At 36.0% G+C, this 22,442-nt stretch overlaps 1 protein-coding gene across 1 annotated transcript in view; it reads right to left on the bottom strand.

Annotated features, from left to right (window-relative positions):
• Nucleotides 1-22,442, bottom strand: part of RLF (RLF zinc finger) — a 70,901-nt gene continuing 48,459 nt past the window's right edge. The window contains exons 6-8 of the mRNA XM_063106350.1: nt 14,860-14,996; nt 10,229-10,370; nt 1-5,144 (exon numbers count right to left, since the gene is read on the bottom strand). Of these exons, the coding sequence (XP_062962420.1) occupies nt 489-5,144; nt 10,229-10,370; nt 14,860-14,996 (4,935 nt within the window). The 3' untranslated portion in view covers nt 1-488. The remainder of the gene's footprint in view (nt 5,145-10,228; nt 10,371-14,859; nt 14,997-22,442) is intronic.

Raw genomic sequence — 22,442 nt, 5'->3', positions numbered from 1 at the left:
TCAGTAAACAAGAAGTGGGTGAAAAATTGTAATTTATTGAAACTCAACTCAAAAAATATAAGATGCTGTAGTGTACAATATATTACACAAAGCACCCTCAGGTGCACATTCAATTCAAGTAAGAACTCCATATCCCTTTCCCTAGCCCTCCCACCCTGGGACCTTAGTATTTGTTCCATATACAATCATGCACATTTAATTTGAAAAAGGAAGCCCCAGTATATTTTGATATATTAATTAGCACCAAACAAGAGTACAGTTCCATTTTTTTTAATAAACAAACAAACAAAAAACCCCAATCAATATACCAACTGGAGAGCTAATGGACTCAGCCAATACTGCTGACATAGATATTATACATTCATGTAAATACACAGCCTATTCTACCCTAAACAACAGTGTGGCTGGTTCTCAGCCTTTGTTCGAATTGGCAATAGTCCCCATGTTGCAATGTTGGAGCCAGTCTGTTTCTAAAACAAAATTGCTACTTAGGAACTTCCTACACAAAGCTCATCTGTCTTTTTTGTTGGAAACAAGTCTAAAATTGGTGTGGAAAACTTAGATCTTTCAAGGACAACCACTGGCCGAAGATAATGAAGCTGTTTTAAGGCAAGCTCTCCGCAGTCTGTTAATGCTTTGTCCAATACGACCCTCAGGTTTTCCAAGGAAGGAACTGTTGTTGTTTCAGCTACTATTAAAGGTGGAATTGCAGTCAGGTTCTCATGAATTGTACAGTCACTGGAAGAATGAGGTATGTCAACTTCAGGGTCATTGCCATCCAACATATTATTTTCCATACCACTCCCTGTTAATTCATTACTGGGCTGTGAAGAATTACTTAATGTTAAGTGCTCTGAAGACTCCCAATCATCAAAATCATCATCTTTCTCTTCGCTTTCCTGAATAAATTTCAGAAATGAAGATTCAAATCCCATAGGTTTGTAAGTCTTCAAATCAAATGACCTGGGCTGTGAATGCTTCCTAAAATTCTCTTTTGGGACATGGGCTGAATTTTTTACAGTGTTTTCCTGCCCTGAACTATGCTGCCCCGTTTCTGAGTCTTTGATCCTTGGTAAAGGCAGCTGGAAACTTGTGAAATAAGTCCCACTTTCAGTCCCATCAGGATTAGGTATGGAATTTTCTATTTTACAAGGAGGAGGCTGAACTATATTACATTGTTCCAAAGAAGTGGTTTCTGAACTATGATTACATTTCAAAGTTCCCCTGTAGAGCAGAGTATCTGCATCAAATACTGGGCTGCTTTCTGTACACCCTTTCTGACCTCCATCCCTTTCTCCTGGATGAGAGGAATCAGTGTTCTGGAGGGGAGTGTTACTGTCACCTGGGGAATGGCTGTGTTTTGTGTGCTCTGATTCACAGCTTGTATTTTCTTCTTTCTTTATACAGGGCTCTGCTGCAGAAGGAGGCTCCTCCTTAATTTTGGTACCATACTTAACACAAACAACAAGGTTTTCCATCTGTTGCTCTAAATAGGCACTACTCATTTGATGGGTACGTTTGTAGTGCCTCACTATGCTGCTCTCCAACTTCACCACAGATAAACATCCTTGAACCATGCAGGGGTACTGTGTGTGCTCAGAGTGCTCTACACACATATGGAGGGCTTCAGCCCTTGTTTTAAAACTAATTGGAGCTTTCTTTTCTTTAATTAAGCCACACTTTTTAGCCTTAGCATTAAAAGATCTCCTGGTAGTCTGATGTTCAAGCCCCTGAGAGTGAGCTGTTTGACATATCTTTTCACTCCTTAGTAGCCTTTCATTTGCTACTTTCTGGCTCCTAAACAGATCATCATAATAGTCCTTATGTCGATAATATACATGTTGTGAGTAATTACTGCGATGGGTGAAAATCTGGCCACAGCCATTAAGATCACAATGAATTTCATAATCTGCATGTATTTCTCCTTCAATATTATGCTGTTCCATCAAGTGGTGCTTCAATTTGCTGAATGTATAAAAAACTGCAGGGCACTGAGGCTGGTTACAGGAATACCTTGCTGCAGATTCAGCTTCAGAAAGTACTTTAGACTCTTCAATATGGTCTAGGTTATGAGAGTCACTACAGTGCTTAGCAAGAGCTTTGGAACACAGGAAGCGTTTGTTACATTCCTTATATTTGCAAGCAAATATCTTTTTACATTTGACAAGTTCCCTTTTGGTTCTTGCTTTGTCTTTCTCTAAACATAACTGTTCTTTGTTGTACTGATGTACAGTTCTGTAATGCCGAATCAAGCCTTTTAGGTTGGTAAATGAGGAGTTGCAAGTTTTATGGATACAATGGAATGGTTTGTGATACTTATTCAAAATATAGCACAGATTTCCTTTAGCAACAGTTCGCCTGCTACCTCTCCCCTCTCTTCCTTCATGTTCATCTCTATGGCTGCCTATTGGTGATGAAATATCGGATGTTTTACTTTCTGTTTCTTCACAAGATGACTCCAAATCTGTTTCTGAACTGCATTCATCCTTTTTAGAATGACAGTGTGGCTTCTCAGAGTTACTGCTGGGATCACCTCCAAGTTCTGCAGAACAATCACCTTTCAACCTGTCTACCGAGCATGGGCCTTCATGATCACATTTTTCATTATCTAATAATTTGTGAGTTGCTCTGTCACTGCCAATTTGATGTTTGTTTTTATAATGAATCCTAAGGTGTGTTTTTCTTGTAAATGACCTTTGGCAAATATGACACTGGAATGGAGAATACCGATGTTGAAACATGGTTAACTGAAGGACTTTTTCTTTTGAATAATTATGCTTTTTAAGATAATGCATTAACAAAGCCTCTCTGGTCACAAATTCATATTTGCATCCTTGAAGCTCACAGAAAAAAGGCTTAGCTGCCAACTGTGCTAGGTACTGACTTGGCACATTTTCATCTTGATTCTGAAAATTAAGGTCTGAGATGGATGAAACCGATTGAAGAGACTTAGCACCACTGGATGGGTACCCCTGCAATGACCCTGAGAAAGATCCGTGTGTTATTGAGTTTTTCAAGCTTAAATGTTTCAAGCGTAACAGAAGTTCCAACATGGTATCCTCTGTACATGGTCTTTTAGAAGCACAAATGGAGGTTTCTGAGGAATAACCTTTATGTTCTCGTTTACATTTAGTATGAATATTGTGATCTAGACCTTCATCTGGGGAGTCACTGTTTGTATCTGAGGTGGGTTTAGGTTCTGCATCAAATTTTTCAGTTGTTTGATTATGTTCATTACCCATACAGGGAAAAAGATCTTTTGTTTTTATCTTTTTGGGTTTAAAATGGTATGGATGAACCTTCCGTAGATGCTTTTGCATTCCTCTCGCATTCTTGTACGTGGAACCGCAGCCATCAAAACCACAGGTAAATTTAGTCCCATCAAAACAAACTGCCACATTGGAACATTTTTCTTTTAAAGTGGAGGGCACAAAGACTTTCTCATGAGATAAGAGTATATCCTGCATGGCTTCAGAGTGATCCAGTGTGTCAATTAACTCTTCATTCATTGAAGCTGAAGAGCTATGACTTAACTGATCACTAGAATTACTGTCACTGTTTTCTTTCAGGTTTTCTACAGTTTCTGTATCTATTTGAGAACTAGCTGATCCTGCACAGAAAAGAAGATCCTCAGGTAAATGTGATTTATCAGTTTGGTCAAGTATATGGGGCTGATCAATACAATCTTGCTTTTCACCTGCTGCAGGCTCCTCAAGTTTCACTGATTTCTTTAGGTCTCCATTTGAACTTTCAACATTATGCATTGAGAGGTGATTCTGGTATTCAATTTTGGAATAATAGAACTTTTTACAGCCAAGAAAATTGCATGTGTAAGATGCATCCCTAAAGTGTTGTGCTTCGTGGTGATAAAGCTGTCCCAAGTCACTGAAAACAATATTACAGCCATTTAATTCACATTTATAACGCAGATCATCATGTTTTTGTTTATGGTTAAGCAGTTCATTCACTGATCCAAACCTAGCATAGCAATCTATAGATACACACATATATGGCTGAGGACCAAAATGCACTTGTTCATGCTCTCGCAGGTGAAAAGCAGACATGAAATGTCGTCGACAATAAGTACACTTCTCTCTTCTATTTTTCATATCCAAGTAGTGCTTGGCATTTTCATCATTATTTTGGTGTTCAGCTTTAAGATGCACACTTAAATATTTAAATTGCTTAAACACACGGGAACAGTCTGTACCAGGACATGGGTACAAATCTCTGTCTTGCAGGTGGCAATCTTCTAATTTGCTGAATGTGACATATTCATGAGATTCTCCTTTGGCTTGTTCATTCAGTGACTGATTTTGCTCCAGGGTTGCAGAGGGGCTCTTGGGACAAATACCCTTTTGAGAGCCTTTCAACAGTAATTTCTTTCTAGAGCGGTCCCTTCTGCTTGGTGGCATTTTAACATGTTCCATCACATGAGGAACAAACATTTCTTTTCTCTTGAATTTTTTAATACAAACTGGACAGGTGTAAATTCCATCTTCCATATGCATCTTAGAATGATGAAGAATCCTGGCCTCTATACATTCTCGTTTACATAACAGACAGAAAAACTTATACTGAAGCCACCTCTGGTATCTTTCAGAAGAACCAATAGGTTTTTTGTCTCTTTTCTCCTTTTGCTGATCTGTCAAATCTCTTCTTCGATATTGTTTATCTTCTTTACCTTCATCATAGTCACTGAGAAATGACTCTAAAACATCTGTGTCATTAATAGACATTTCATAGCCACTTAAATCATCATCAGAATCTGAGGCTTCTTGTCCTAGCAGTTGGTGGCAATGTCGTTTTAAAGTTTTCCAGTCCCAAAATTCAGGATCAAAAGGCCAGTGGGCTTTTAAAGCTAGTAAGAGCTCACATCGGAGAGAATTCGGAACTGGTGCATTTTCTTCATCAAATTTTTGATCTGGTTGCAAATACAGTTCTTCCAACATATTAAATCCATCCAAAGTAGGTTCAATTAAGAATTCTGTAAGCTGACAGGCTCGTCTAACTTCTAAATCTTCTGGTAAAAGACAGGAAATTGTTTTACAAACTGACGCCTTCATTTCCTCATCCTCACTTGATCTGAGTTGAAGAGCTCTGACACAGAGTAAAATTGACACCCCAAGACCAGCATCTTGTGCCTGTAGAAAAAGAGGGAAGAAAAGCTATTTTTCTCATATATGGAAAGATTATGTAACTTTCACTGATAAGATACTTCATCTTCTCAAAACCTTTAGAGAGTTCTTACATTTTATCTTAAATCTTTCTTCATGCAAGTTACATTTAGATCCTTCTTGTCTCAATGCAAGGACTGGTCTAGATGCTATAACCATGAACACAATAATGTACATTTATAGAACATCCAACTTTACAAGACACTGCATATTAAAGCAGTCTCTTACCCTCAGGGAATTTATTTATGTGCCAAATGTATAAATAATAAGTGCAGGGCCGACCCCGTGGCGCACTCGGGAGAGTGCGGTGCTGGGAGCGCAGCGATGCTCCCGCCGCGGGTTCAGATCCTATATAGGAATGGCTGGTGCACTCACTGGCTGAGTGCCAGTCACGAAAAAGACAAAAAAAAAATAAAAAAATAAAAAATAAGTGCACGTGAATTCAAAGGAATTCAAGATAAAAAAGGTCACTGAAGGATTTCAAAAAAGAATGGTGTTAGGGCCAGCCTGTGGTTCACTTGGGAGAGTATGGTGCTGATAATACCAAGGCCAATGGTTCGGATCCCTATATACCACGCAGGAGGCCTGGGTTCAGTTCCCAGCCAAAAAAAAAAAAAAAAACAGAATGATGTTAAGCTGGTTAGAAGGGATAGGGTTTAAATAAATGAGGGCAAGAGGAAACACAGGTATAGAAGTGAGTCTAAGACTGAATTCAGTTGAAGAAACGCCATGTACCATGAACCGCTGGATTTTTCAAAACCCCACAGCTAAAACAAATGATCCTTTCCATTTCCTCCTGAAAGAATTTAGTACTTTATAGTCACATCTGTATTGAATCTCAGCTTTCCATGGAAAAACAACAGCAATTATAAAATCTCTCTACAGCAGCAGGTTCTCAGAAACATCAAAAATCAGGAAGAAAACCTGTTATATGTGATAAAAGATTAGTGCATAGAAGATAACTCTTTTATCTTGAAAGGCTGAAATGGAATGTGAAAATAATACGAGCAAAGAAAATTGGGATCATATGGTGCAGTGGCTTAAGATGTAATGGCTAAGAGCATAGAGTTTAGAGTCAGACTGCCTTTGAACTCCAGCTTCACTACAATGACAAGTTCTCAACTCCTTTAAGCCTGTTTCCCAATTGGTAAAATGATAAGAGTAGTGGCAATATTAGAGTTTTCTTCTAAAGTTCTCATAAAAATAAAATAAGATTATATAAAGTTATTACTATAATGCTGGCACACAATAAACATTCAACAAAATATGATGTAAAATAACAGTAGGGCTAGCTGGTTAGCTCACTTGGTTAGAATGCAGTACTGATAACACCAAGCACCAAGGTAAAGAGTCGGATCCCCGTACCAGCCATCCACCATTTAAAAACAAAAAGCAAAACCAGAGTAAATTCCACTGTTCAAATTAGTAAACAATTTGCTAAGCAATTATTCGGTGTTGGGCATCATTCCAAATGCTAGAAACACAAAGAAATAACTGCCATCAATTTATATAACCCTTACTACATCCTAGGCACTTATTTTAAATAAACTCTTTTGCATACGTTATCCTCATTTTACAGAGGAAAAAAATCAAGGCTCAGAAGTGAAGATGTCCAATGTCACTAACTAGTGAGCAGTGGAGCAAGGATTTAAACTGAAAGCAATCTATTTGTAGACCCTGAGCTCTTAACCCCTTTACAGCTCATATTGACTCCAAAGCTTAACTGACTTGGCTATATCCCATGTGCCCTGGATACAATATGCCAACCCACTCTTGTCCTCTCAGCTTCCTGGTTTAAAATCCACAAATTTCTTCGTGTCCACCAATTTCTTCAAAATTCAGCTCCACATTCTATATCCTGATTCTAATTTATTCACCACTCCTTTGGCCAGTAACTTCTTGGTATATCTGGTTCAGAATGCACAATGGTATTTCTAATTATTTTTCTTTGAAAAATGTTGTTAGTAATTTCACAAATTTTACCTTCTCAACCACATTAGGCTCTTTAAGAAAGAATGGACATTCTTTGCTGCCTACCTCAGAGTCTTCCAAAAGAAGTAATAATAACTTGTTGAGAACCTGTGAATTATTTAAAAACTTAACCTGATTTTCTCCAAGTCCTCTGTGCTCTTAATTACAAATGATACTTTTATATCACATTTATGCTATTAAATCAAGAGACCCATGATCTAGTCCTGACTGCTGTGAACTAGGTGTATGATCCTTACAAGTCACACATCTCTAATTTTCAGCTTCTTTATTACTAAGGAGAAGGGATTAAACTAGAGAATCACGTTTTCCAAAACAGTAGTACCATGACACGTCCCATGAAAATGGGCCCCATGCCCAAGTAAACTGGATTCAAGATGACCCCACATCTTATATCTTTTACCTCAAAATATAACCACATCTACATTCATTCTGTCATACTAATTTTAAAGTTTTGAGAGATATCATGGATTCTCAAAAGTTATCCCTTCCACTTATGACTTTCCCAGTCACAGAATCAAAATTTAACAACTCTAAGCACCTTTAAGTGACAATCTAGTTTAAGCTCTTTATTTATGGAAAACTGAAACCCAGAAAATAAAGAAGTATGATTACAAGGACCTCTCTATTATACACTATTGACATCTGTAAGAAACCAAATAAATGCCCATACAGGCTCTTCAGCATCATTAATCTTTTCCAACTTAAGGGCTATGTGACTGGTTGCCAGTTGTCTCCCAATATCCTTTCCTTCTTTTACAGAAACAGAAAAACCGATTTTTATCTGGTTACAAAGTCACCTGTAATAATAAACATATCTCCTAGCCTCCCTTGAAGCTAGATGTGGCCACATGTGTGAGTGTGTGTGTCTTTGGGGGACTGGGGAAAAGTGTATCACATTGTGGTTTGTCTTCTTCCCACCTTTTTCTTCTTGCTGTCTGGAATGGAAATATTACAGCTGGGACTGGAATAGTTAGGTCTTAGAACATTAGATGGAAGTTATGTGTCAACGGCAGATAAAAAGAACCTGGGTTTCTGATATGTGGGGCCACTAAAGCAAGTGGCCTGTCTACCTGCTGGACTACATTCCTATATGAGAGAGGAAGAAACTTCTATTTTCTTTAGGCCACTACTACTGTGGGATATCTGCCATTCACAACAGAACCAGATCCTAGTTGATACAGGCTAGATAACTTCTGTCTTTAAGAAAGCTAGAGTCTCAATTTGAAAGGGATTCTACACTCACCCCTCTTCTACCTTACAGTCCATTTCTCTTCTAACCTTCAGGTCAAATATACTAAGTAAGTATTACAACAGAAAGTGCCCTAAGCTTGGATTCAAGAGAAGTGGTTCTTGTTCTACAGATGGACAGCAAATTTCTTGGTCTGTTTCAGAAACCCACTTTCCCTGATCTTCTAGCAGCTTTCCCATTTTTTGTGTTTCCTTACAGTAAGCAAAATTCTAAGATGACCCCTATTGACCCTCATCTCTGTATAATCTCTTCCCCCTGGGTGTGGGTAGAACATGTAATATGATAACACTCTTGTTATCATGTTATGGTAAAAATGACTTTGCAGATGTAACTGAAGTCCCAAATGAGTTGATCTTAAAATAGGCAGATATCTGGGTGGGCCTGAGCCAATCACCAGAGCCCTTTAAATCTAGGCCTAGAAATGAGAGATGGAAGATGTCAGATTTGAAGCACAAGATGGATTTGTTTGTACCTTTAAAAATGGAGGCAAGGAATAAAGATAGCCTCTGGGTGCTAAGAACAGACCCTGGCTGACAGCCAGCAAGATATGGGAACCTCAGTCCTATACCCACAAGAAAATGAATTCCGTCAACAATAAGAATGAGCTTGGAAGTGGATTTTCCACAGAGCATCCTGGCCAACACCTTGATTTTAGCCTTGTGATACTCTGAGCAGAAAATCTTGCCACACTGTGCTGGATTTCTGACCTATAAAACTGTGAGCTAATAAAGATGGGTATTAAGAGCTAAGTTTGTGGTAATATGTTATACAGCAATAGAAAATTAATACCTTCATTAAAGATTAAAAAACAAAACAAAACTTTTAAAAGGGCAGTTGTAAAACTATTTTTTTAAACAAGGCAAGTCCTGTAGTTACTTGAAAATGTTTTTATTGTGATGGGAGTCATCTCTTCATTCAGTTATTAGAAAAAAATTATCACCTAAACTTGTTTGGCCATCAATTTGTTTCTGATAACTGTTTTACCCTCTCCTGTTTTCACTGGAGAAGACTAGATCAATATATTTCAAATAAAGTTCAGGAGGTGAAAGGTTATGGTGGGGGAGCGAAGTATCAAAGATACAACTGTGCCTTGACTTTAAACAAATAACCCTTGGATGTTTATAGGAAGTAACCCATAAAACATAATCAGGAGCCATTATAAATATGGGCACATGGAAATCTCAGTCATGAGTAGATGCTAAAAACTAACCAAAACAAAAATAGAGCACAGCATAAGATTCATCCCAAACCCCTGTTAAGGCTGAACTCAAAGAACAAAGTTTTACATATGGCACTTCATTTCATTTAGGAAATGCACATTTCCTAAAAATACCTAGGTTGTTTCCTATTTGTTTGCAGAATAGTTTACAACTTACGTACAGTTGATTCTGGAACTGTTCTATTACTCCGAAACCTAGAAAAGGTACCACTTTCCCTCTAGGTTACTGAAAACACAAATTTCTTCATTTATAATTATTTTGCTAACTAGCAAGCTAAAAGCCCTGTATAAAATACAGAACATTGTTTCAGGAAATAGATACAGGGTGGTTGAGGCAACAGCCAAGAAACATAATCTTCTCTTCCCCCAGGAGAGATCGTCTATCATTTCAAATCACTACTTTCTATTGAGGAACACTGTGGATTCCTAGGAAGCCAATCTGTAGAAACAGCTAGATATGGCCAATTCCATAATCTTATCAAACCCATTATTTCTCATCTTCCCTTAGCTAAAAGGAATTGCCTGAGAAGTTATTTTCCCACTCATTTTTTCCCTCCAGCCATAATCAGCATAGAAGCATAAATTACTCACTTCAGTTTGTATAACTCTAATCAGGCAAAATAAATGCTGCTGTGTTTTAGCTATGACACCAAACTGGCGACAGCGCTCCAAAAAAGTATCTAAAGAAGGGTCGATTCTTCTTTGCAGTTTACTCCAAAAGAGAGTCAGCTCCCTATAAAAAAAAAAAAAAAAAAAAAAAAAAGATTATGGTAAAACATTAAAGCAACTGATATTTGCTGCCCTGCCCCTGGCAACTCCATTTTTTGGTTTGTGAAAGTAAGCTGAGAGTAGAGAAAAAAAACTAGATGAAAGCTGTCTATATTCACTACTGCTTCCTCCCAAACTGGTAAAATTGTTAAAAATCCTCCCTAAAAATTCCCTGACTTCTTTCTTCTTTGTATCTGGGAAAAAATAAAAACAACAGAAGACTACTTCCTTTATGATGACACAATAAAACTTATTTAGATCCCATCTTGTTCCAAAAGGTTTTATCCTTTACACTGGTGACTAATTATACTGACTGAATTAAACCCTGTCCTAGTGGGTAGGGATCATCAGACATCACTACACTACCAACAAAATGTATACAACTAATAAATATTATAATGGTACTCTTCTATATACTGACCTTATAGGCCCTTTCCAAGCTCTGACATGTCATGATGCTACTTGGACCTGTACATTGGGTGTTTAAATACCACCAATAAAATAAAATGGCACTCTTAGAAATGGCTAACATATAGAAATCCCACAAAACTTGTTTAAACAAAGAAAAGCTAGAAAAACTGTCCCCCAAAGACACACACACTGTTTCTGTAAATAAAAAAGAATAAATTAAATAAAAATATTTAATGAGTAAGAAAACGCTCAAGCAAAAGCACTAGAAACTTGAAAATGCCAAGGGTAAAAATGCTAATGTGAATGTAAAATGTGAATGCAAGGAAAACTAATAATGAAACTGAAGAGAATGCTATCACTTAAAAAAAGAAAAAAAAATGTGGCTTGAGCTGGCTGGTTAGCTCACTTGGTTAGAGCGTGGTGCTGTAACACCAAGGTCAAGGGTTCAGATTCTGTATTGGCCAGCTGCAAAAATATTAAATAAATAAATAAATGTGTGTGTGTGTGTGTGTGTGTGTGTGTGTGTGTGTGTAAAATATGGCTCTTTTAAGTGCAACTTCAATGGATACTGTATATCTGATAAATGATTTTCTTAAAAAAAATTTTTTTCACAAGTCAGTTTAAGAAATGAAAACACCTATTTTTATAACAGACTGAAAATAAATGTATTTAACAGAATTTATTTTCTTATATTTCTAAAGAGGTAACTGGGCCTCTCATAAGGTAAAATTCTTTTTTTTTCTTTTTAATGGTTTGTTAATATGAAGGAGTGGTAAAATTCTTATGTAGGTATAAAACTTGCTTTAAAGATTGAAATGAATAAACAGTATCTCAAAAAATGTATGATTAAAGCTTATAATATTTAATAACGGCAGATTTGAGTTATAACAAATAAAATTAATTTAAAAGACCTTTAAAAATTTGTCTTTATTTATTTGACTACTGCTGCTTTCCTAATCAGAGGAAGTGAAAATTGATATAGGCCAGCTTATTTGAAAATAGTTACCAGCCAGGAAAGCTGAGATGACTATTAATTTTTAAACTAACAAGACTGCTTTATTCAGATTTAAGCATCTTAGGTAATAAAAGCTATTGAGAACAGTGCAAAATTCGAAAGAACATATGCTCAGAGATAAAAAGGAATACCTTCCAAAATATAAGTGAAGTTTATCCCACCTGAACAGGACAAAATTACCAAAGCCACTAAAACCTGATTATGAAGATAAAAGGGTAAACAATTTAAACTATCTAAAATTCACTAACTAGCTAAGGTTAGGCAAATTTGATAAATGATTAAAGGCAGATTGAGAATTAAGGTCTCAAATAATTTTTAAAACAATAATTTTTAAATCGAAATGTCTAGAACTTGATTTATTCCAAACTAAGTATTTCAGGCTCCAGGTATCTTAACTCCAAATAAACATGAACAAAAAACGGCATTTTATCATATATTCTGTATTTGTATAAATATTTGCATAGTTACAAATCAATGATTTAAAACTATGGTTAGCCACCCAAACATATAAACATGCCTAAAACCATGACAACCAGTATGTTTACTCATGAGAATGCCAACATGTCACTTCAATCTTATCTGCACACTGAAACACTGAAATCATCAACCAATTATAACTTACCTGCTGGATCATACATTCACTGGTATAATCCTTCTTCAATTAATACAATGATGTGATTTTTAAAAACGGACAACCATTTAAAAAACATACTGAAAATGTTTCCATTGTAAATTTTCAGATGATCTACTGTACCCTCGAATTAGTCATGGCCTCGCTCAAGTCAACAAATTATATATGAATTTATAAAAATTGTAAAAGAAACTTAGTTCTACTAATAGTAGGAAACATATTTTGGCAGGTATCTAGCTACCAAGCAAGAACTTTAAACTACTCTTTTTCTGTACAGCAAGAGGCCCGTGAAGTCCAGTTAACATGTCACACTGAGATCCAGAATTTGGATATTTTAGAAATAAGGCAAAGAAAACTTTGTGGAATTAAGGAATGACCATCTCCTAAAGAAGGCTACTACAATAGTAATCGATCCCCATGACCCCTTTTTTCCCCTACAAAATTACATCAGTTATAGATAACATATATATTGGTCTTCCCCAGGTGCTGGGGCCATAACAGTGAATTAGACAAGATACATGATACTGGTATATCACCGTCTAATTGGGGCAGAAGAGACAAGTAATACAGCTGAAAAAACACAAACTTATAACACACAAAATTTAAGCTGAGACATTACAGAAAGCAAAGACCAGACTATGAAATACTCACTGAAAGTTCAGTGTAGAAGGTTCAAGTTTCAACTGATTTTATTTTTAAAGTAGCAGCAGTAATTGCACATCTATATATACATCACCTCATTCAAACTGGTTACTTTTTACACTTGCATGGCTATTCTAATTATGTTACCACTACCAGACATCTACAGGGTGCTTACTCCTCTAGTAGTTCTTTGGTTTTTTCAGACAGCCAAAAATCATTTTCCTAAGCAATATATCTCTTGAGATCAATAATATGGTCAATGTTGTAAAGTTTTTCAAAAAAAAATTTTTTTTTTTAAAGCATTTTATTTATTTATTTATTTATTTATTTTGTGTGTGTGTCGTTTTCGTGACCGGCACTCAGCCAGTGAGTGTACCGGTCATTCCTATATAGGATCCGAACCCGCGGCGGGAGCGTCGCCGCGCTCCCAGCACCGCACGCTACCGAGTGCGCCACAGGCTCGGCCCAAGTTTTTCTAAATTTTTATTGTGGTTTGTAAACATCTCTGAAGGAAATTTTTAAAAGAACAAAAAATATAGGGTGATAGTTACATAGTTTACATTTCAAATATTGCCTTCCATGGTGGCTACACTCAGGAATGATACTTCTAAGAAACAAATTCTAGTATATATGTTTAAAAATAAATGACTGCTTTTATTATTGTATTTCAATTTTATTATCACATTTTTTAAAATCTTGATATCTCTCATCAAAAATACAACTTCGAAAAAAGATTTTTAAACAAATACGCTATATGTCTCACTATCTTAAACACAGAAAACCTCCAGCACAACAAAAGGATCTATGCTATTTGAACGAAATTCCTGGGATTAATTTTCTGTAGTAAAAGTCATTGTTTTGTGTTAGGGCTATTCTAACTCCAATATCCCACTATCCCCCCAAAAAAAGCCTTTGAAAAAAATAAGTTAGATACTATTTCTCTTTGAACTGCTTGGAAGAAACTACTTTTAACAAAGTGTGAAATGACTAAGATCTTTCCTTTACTCATTATAGCTCCTCAGGAGGCCAATAAGAGGGAAATCCCTATTAATCCCTTCCTGCTGTAGGGAAACAGCACTAATCCTAGAGCAACTAACATCTTTGGAAGAGCAAATGATGGCTGAGTAAAAGAGAGAAAGAAAAAAACTTACGGGCACTGTAAAAGTGAAGCTGTATCAGGAATATTAAGAGAACTATGTGAATATATTTTAAAAAACACTTATAATCTATAACACATTCCATATATATGTGTAATATGATTTATTCTTTGCATTGAATCTAGCTATTATAACTAACAGATTCCACCAACACCCCCTGAGAAAGTATAGCCTAGCTCCAGAGACTGAGCAGGGCCCACACCATGTTTAATACAAAAGTAAGAAATACACATTCACAGACAAAGTGCAGGCTGGCTCTAGAGTGAACAGCAGCCTAGAAGATACCAATAGATGTAAAGGAAAACAATCTAATACTAATTTGTTTCATGTCGACAAAATTTCACCTTCAAGGTAGAAGACATGTACTGGAGTTAACAGACAAACCTTTATGGGATGATCAAGAGAAACTTTTACTTTCCTGACTAGATTAAACCAGTGACATTTTAAATTAAATGAGTTCCCTTGGAAGCAAGATTTTATTCACTTCATCATTTAATTGGCTTAACTTTAAATCTGAAACAAAATTGTGTTTTACATAAACCCTAAATACTATACTGTGTACTAACAAATAAAGGGAATAAAAACTAAATATACTTACCAAGAACAATATACACTTGCAGTTTGGAGCTGCTGGGTAAGGTAAGTCGTACAAAGAACAAATGCTGTGTTATCCTGACCCTCAGATTCCAGATTACATATGATGTCTAGTACTTCCTTGCAGTCGACCTTTGCAATCTATCAAAAATGAGATGACTAAGTCAAAAAGAAAATGGTGACTTTCCAGTAAACTTTTGTTATATAATGTGAAACTTCTTTATAGCGTTTTCTATTTTTTGATAATTGGCGTGGCAAGAATTAGAAAGACATAATTTTCTTCTACTGACTAATGGCTGAGTCTTCTGGCATGAATATTTCAGATAAGAAAATATTAAACACAGAAGAAAATAGACGCTATAAGGAAGTTCCACTATAGTCTCAACACAGATAAACATTTCTGTACAGTTAAAAAAAAAAACTACTCAAGAACATTGCTAAATGAGTCAAATTATGCATAATAACCTCAGGTTATTCGCACCTCAAGTACCATCATCTTTTTTATTGTTTTTTTCTTTCTTGTTCTCATTCCCCTCTACCCAATTTTATTCAAGAAGTTATGTAACTAGTAGCTACAGTGCTGGGAATAGAATCTGTACAGTTAAATTCTGTATGACTTATTTTACCCAGAAGCTCCAAATCTGGCCCTAAAATAATTGCTCTTAATCACTACTCTAACTGCTTCTAATGTCATCACATTGTACTTCTAAAAAGATTAGAAAACATGGAATTGTTCAAGGTTCACTATGTAAACTTGAATTTCTTTCCCTGATTAAACCTGACTCATTTATTCCATTCATCAACACCTATTTACTGAGTATCTTTTATGTTCCAGACACTACGATAAGTCACTCTAGTTACAAATAGTAAAACACAGGGCTCACCCTTACTACCAGAAGGGCTAAAATAGGCCAGAAACTTGTAAATACAAATGATGTATTAACATACCACTTTTTCACAGAATTAAGGAAAAAAATCTTTTGTAAAGTGAGCTTTTCAAACAATTAAGACCCTTTTTAGAAACATACCTTTTCACTTATACTACTTAGGAAATCTTAAAATAAAAAAAATTTTTTTTAAAAACTGGGCAAATCAGTCAAATTTTCTGGGGATCTTTTTCTATACTGAAAGAGTATAAAATTGGAGAATTTGACCTTTAAAGACACTTTCTCACTCTCTTCTTTATTGCTTCTCTGCTTGGTAAACAGAATATGAAGAACACAATCTATTTCATGACTGTCAGCATATGCCATTAATTATATCAGGCATCAAATACACAAAACAGTGATAATCTCAGGACAAATGAGGACAAACAGTTCAACTCCTCTATAGTGCTATGCAGTTCCAAGGGGTGGTTCTAATCTCTAATTTTAGTCATATCCTCAGGTAGGCGTAGAAAGGATTCTTTCTTTCTCAGTTCAAATGCCATTTCCTCACAGCATCCTTTCCTAACTTCTAAGACCAGGTTATTAGAATCCTGCTCAAACATTCTGAAATTCCTACTTTGTAGCATCTATCACAACTCCAATTCAACGATTAGTTGAGCAACTTATTAGCATCTGACTTATCTGTTAGAATATAAAATCCATGAGGTCCAGGGCTAGTTATGTCTTCTTCAAAACTCAGTACTTACCACAGTGTCTGGAACATAAAAGATACTCAGTAAATAAGCAGTGATGAATGGAATAAATGAGTCAAGTTTAATCAGGGAAAGAAATTCAAGTTTACAAAGTGAACCACCTTGAACAATTCTGTGTTTTCTAATCTTTTTAGAAGTACAATGTGATGACATTAGAAGCAGTATAGAGTAGTGATTAAGAGCAATTATTTTAGAGCCAGATTTGGAGCTTCTGGGTAAAATAAGTCATACAAAATCTAACTGTACAGATTCTATTCCCAGTACTAAAGCTACTAGTTACATAACTGGACAAGTTACGTAACTTCTCTGCCTCAGTTTCCTCAACTGTAAAACGCTAATAACAGAATTTCCCCTGTAGTGTTATTTTAAGAATACTATATTTTACAAGGGATTGGCAAATAGGGAGCAATTTATAGGTGTTATTAAAAATTGTTTTCATGAAATATGTAAATCTTAAAAAGAGAGGGAAAAAAAGTAAGTGAACCTTAAGAATATTAGAAAACATTGCAAAAGATAAACATCACTCTCAGAAAATGCCCTGAAGCAAATTTATATCTAAGGAGTACTGAGAGGTAAAGTCAAGTTGTTAAAGCTAAAAACATAAAGTTAAATTCTGGTTTTTTTAGGGGGGCGGGGGGGGACCCCATCATGAAGATGAAAATTTTAGTGATGCCTTAAATAACCATGTCCTCATTCATAGCTGAAGGAATCAGAAGGGTCATCCAGAGAGAAAATGCCTACCACATGGCCACTTAAAACTGCACTGATCCAAAGACCTAAATCAGAGTTCCATACTAAGTGAAAATATCTGCTCCAAAAGCAAACACCACTTACCACCCATGCCATTTTAAAACTCCTACCGAAAACTAAGAATTCTTTTTTTTTTGTCTTTGTTGTGACTGGTAAGGGATCACAACCCTGGCTTGGTGTCGCCCGCACTGCGCTCAGCCAGTGAGCGCACCAGCCATCCCTATATAGGATCCGAACCTGCGGCGGGAGCGCTGCACTCTCCCGAGTGGGCCACGCGGTCGGCCCCTAAAACTAAGAATTCTAAAATCCAATTTGGGCAGCAACATAATATCTCCAAGCTGAGAAATAGCAAGGAAAACTCTCTAAACCTGATATATAAATTAGAGTGGAAATAGTACACAACTTGCATTTCTAGAACTTTTTTTATCCTTTTCAAGTAAGTTTTACTGTATCATCTCATTTTTTGTCATTTTTCAACTGACAAATCTATATAATTGGCAAGGCAGGCAATATATCATTTCTACTCCACAAATAAAAAATGAGCCTAAGAAGAAGCTGCTTCTGGTTTCAAATCAACTGTGGCAAAAAATCAGAGGTGACAGTAAACAAAATAAAAAACTAATCTTACATTATTTTATTTCTACAGGGAAGCCCTTACGTTTCAAAGATATATATGCTTTCACCTTTTAGAAACAAAGTGGTAAGAAAAAAGAGACAAAAGTAATTTAGAAATATGCATTTGAAGTAAAAATTCATTAACCTACAATAATGGCAGAATGATAAGAAAAATCTGGATTAGTAGTTTAAAAGACCTACAGTTTTATTACTTCTGTTTATTACAAACACTTTACAGATGAAAACTGTCTAATGATTAGTGTATAGTAGGCCTAAAAGGTCACTCTTTCTCTCATCTGCCTAGACAATTCTTCCCATCCTTCAAGGTCTAATTGAAAGGTCTTTTTTTTTTTATGAAGTCTTCCTTCACAGACTATTCCAGCACCCAGTGATCTCTTACTCTGCTCTAAATTCATGGCATCTTGTCAACATTTTGTTTTTGGTTTTTTTGGTGGCTGGCTGGTACAAGGATCTGAACCCATAACCTTGGTGTTATAAGGCTGTGCTCTAATCACCTAAGCTAGCTGGCCAGCCTTTGTCAACACTTTAAATTGGGCTACTAGTCACTCACATTGGCCTTTACCTTTTATTAGTTTACTTTTTTATACGCTTTTACATTTTTATGCTCTTCAACTAGACTATAAACTCCTTGAGGACAAGAGCACAACCCTATAAATAACATCCAAAATCTTCTGTGCACAAAATCCTGTAAGAAAGAAAACAGCCATGTCCAAATGTATGTGCCAGGCAAAGCAGTGTTACTAAATATCTGCACTGGGCTATGTACTGGGGATACAGCCAATCTGATTTTGCCCTCATGGATATCACAGTCTAATGAGGGATAATTAATAAGACACAGTCACTAAGAATTATAAAATATGTTAAAAGCTACAATGGGGGAGTATAGAGTATTTTTAAAATACCTTTGGTAAGAAGAATCCAACCCATGTCTGGGGAATCAAAAAAGACTTTCTGGATGAAGTAACATTTAAGATGAGAATCAATGAATGAGTAGGAATAAACTATTAGAAAGGGGAGAGTGAAATGAGAAAAATATTTCAGACAGGGAGAAAAAACCATGCAAGGGCCCAAAGGGTAAGAGTGAGCAAGTACTGGAGGAACAGAAATATGGTATTTCAGTATAGCTAAGGGTAACCAGTAGTAGTGTTAGAGCATCAAATCTAGGGAGCTGCTAGGAGCAGAAGCACTTTTGTTTTTCTAGTAACTCAGTGCCTTCTGAGTCTACCACAATGTTTGCTGGTAACCATGCCCCTGTACTGGCTTAACTTTCTCTACCAACTTCTCGGATTAATCTCAATCTTCTCCAAATATTATACATTTTCCAGTAAACCTGAAATACTAACCTTCTCTTAGTTAGTACTTAATATTGCTGTTTACTTGGCACTTTAAAACATAACTATATGCCGATAATGAGGTTTCTAAGAGGTTCGTAACACCTAAACATGGTATCTTACACATTTTATTATCTATTAGCTTGATTGTTTTACTTCCATAAAGGTTTCTATTGAGAAAGCAGGACTAGTTTATGGTGGAGTTTTTGTTCGACCTTCCAATTCAAGAACTCATTTGCCTTATACATACTTATCTGAGGTAATAACACAGAAACATAACTCTAGACTTATTTGCCACTTTCATTTAACTAAATAACAAGACATCTGATCATTTCTACAGATGAGGAAATCGAAGCCAGAGTTTCTTCAGTCTGTTATCTGTCCCTCCTTGTAGACTCCCTTGAAAGCAGGTACCAGAACTTATTTTATACTTTTATCCTGCTTAGTGCCTGCTTTAAGATCTTCACATGACAAGTAAGAACTCGGTTAAAATTTTTCTAGTTGAATAGAATCTCAGTATTATGTCCCAAATACCTATTCCTTCTTGAAAACGGAGGCAAAAAAGATATGATAAAAGTAATAGTTGGAAAACTTCAGGTAACTTAAAATGACACACTTTTAACACCTCACCAGTAATACAATACGGTCACACTACTTGTCCCCAACCTTTTGCAATAAATAGCTAAGACCACACTAAAAACCAAAAAATATATATGCTACAAAACACCTCTCAGCTAAATTAAATTAAAATGAAGGTCACTGACAAGCTTTTGAGAATTTCAATAAGTATCTAGGAAATACCTTGTACCTGGATAGATACTGAAAAAATTTTTGTTCTTAAATATGATTCCTATCCCTGGGGCTTATATTCTATAGCTGTGGACAAGTTGAACACATGCACCAAATAATCAAATCTTTGTTTATTACCTATCTTACCACTAGAATATAAGTTCCATGAGAGCAAAAGTTTGTTTCTTTCACCACTGTATCTTCAGTGCCTAGCATATAAGGAAACATCAATACAAATTTGTTGGACTGAAAGATAACTACAAGATAAATAATCTAGTGGCCACAAAATGAGTGGCATGAAGAACAAATGGGACGGAAGACTGAACACAAGAAGAATAACATGGACTGGAGTAAGCAAAGATGACTTCAAGGAAAATAGCTCTTGGGGGACTATTAGGGTTTAGATGGATGGGGGAGGGTGCAGCCCCAAAACAAGATACCAGAATGAGCAAACTAATAAATGTGAGAATAATCATGACATATAAAGAGGGGAAAGGCTATCTAATGTAACTGTAAAGAGTGATACCACTTAGCTGGCACTCAGTGAATGGAAGACGACATTAAATAAGGTTAGACTTAGGACAGAGCTAAATTGCACACTATTTGAAAGACATCCTGAATAAGGCCACATCACAGAGTTGTGCAATTTTGCACAGCACAAAAGTAACCAGCCAAGGGAGTTAGTGGGGGTTGAAATTCAGTCCACTTTCCAAGCTCTAAGTTTTGGCATGAGGCTCTTCCCCACAGAAGACAACCTTTGAAAGGCAACCAAACAAAGTGGAAGATGGGGGGCAAGGTACTTTTTGCTGATTTCCATAAAGGTACCCATATAGGCTAATGACAATGAGAGACTGAAGGACACTGAATTTATCTATGGGGTTTTGTGGGGAAAGTCAGAGGATTTGTTGTTTTCATTTGAACATACATCAAAAGGGATCACCTGAAATCGGTATTTAGTTTAACTGACTTCTATTTATTAGATTTCTGCTGATTATAAAAATGTTTATCATAGAAAACCTGAAAAATATAAGTAAAAATCATCCTTAGATCTTACAACTCAATGGTAACCAATGTTAATGATGTGGTAAATTTTCTTCTAGTATTATGTCTATACACAATGCACAGCATGGATTCAATATATGACTACTGAAAATACGTACATATTTTAAAGAAAGGTGGCATTGTGCTGGTTGTGTATTCTTTCTTACGTTATATTGTAACTTAAGTAAGAATTTTTGTTTGTTTTTTTAAGTAAAAATTTTTATAGATGTGTTCAATAGCCCACAAGATAGACAGGAGACAGCAAGCAGAGTATAAAGAGACAGAGAAATCAATATGCTCAGTATGAAGAAATAAAGGCAGTGAAAAAGTAAAAATAATGATGATAACATTTCTAACATTTATATAGCATTACTGTATGCCTGGCACTGTCCTACAAGTGTACATATACCAAACCATTCCATCTTTGCAACAGCCCTACAAAACAGGTACACTATTGTTATCCCCATTTACAGACGACAAAACCTGAGACACAGAGAGGTTAAATAACTTGCCAAAGGTTATACAGGTAGCAAATGACCCAGGATCTACCCCAGAAAGTCTGGCTGTGGAGTCCATACTCTCAGCCACTATGCTACATTAAGATGTTTTAAAAGAAGAATCCATAACACATTTTGATTAAATACAATGAAAACCTGTACACTTTTGGCTTCCCCTAATTGTGTGCTCTTTGAAGGCAAGGAATATGTTGATTGTTTTATTTCCAAGGGTAGTCAATAAACATTTACTGAATTGAAATGAATGGACTGTGAGCAGAGCCAGATAAGAACTTCGAAGAATTTAAAAGAATATTCAAGATCATTCACTCTGCACCCTATTCTCACCTTCAGCCTCTTCCAAATCCTAACCAGGTCCCTCAAGGTCTTACCTTATCAAAATCTACTTTATAGATTTTTGTGGTACATCCATACAATGGAATATTACTCAGCACTTTGGAGGAAGCTTAAATACATATTGCTAAGGGAAAGGAGACATCTGAAAAGGGTAGGGAAATTATTTCGTAGAATACTATTGTGGTGGATACATGTCAAAACGCATTTGTCAAAACACATAGAATATACAACACAAAGAGTGAACCCTAGTATAAACCACGAACTTTAATTGGTTAGAAAAAAAAAATTAAATAGATCGTAATGTGAGTCTAAAGGATGGAAGGAAGGAAGGAAGGAAGGCAGGAGGCAAGCTATCAAACCACAAAAAGACATGGAGGTATATTAAACACATATTACTAAGTGAAAGAAACCAATCTGAAAAGGCTACAAACTATCTGATTCCAACTATCTGACACTCTGCAAAAGGCAAAACTATGGAGGCAATAAAAAGATCAGTGGTTGTCAGGGGCTCGGGGAGGGAGGGAAGGATAAATAGATGAAATACAGGAAA

This window comes from Cynocephalus volans, chromosome 8 (assembly GCF_027409185.1).
Source record: "Cynocephalus volans isolate mCynVol1 chromosome 8, mCynVol1.pri, whole genome shotgun sequence".
Classification (NCBI taxonomy): domain Eukaryota; kingdom Metazoa; phylum Chordata; class Mammalia; order Dermoptera; family Cynocephalidae; genus Cynocephalus; species Cynocephalus volans.
Note: the sequence above shows the minus strand (reverse complement) of the source record. Positions and strands in the feature narration are given on the sequence as shown.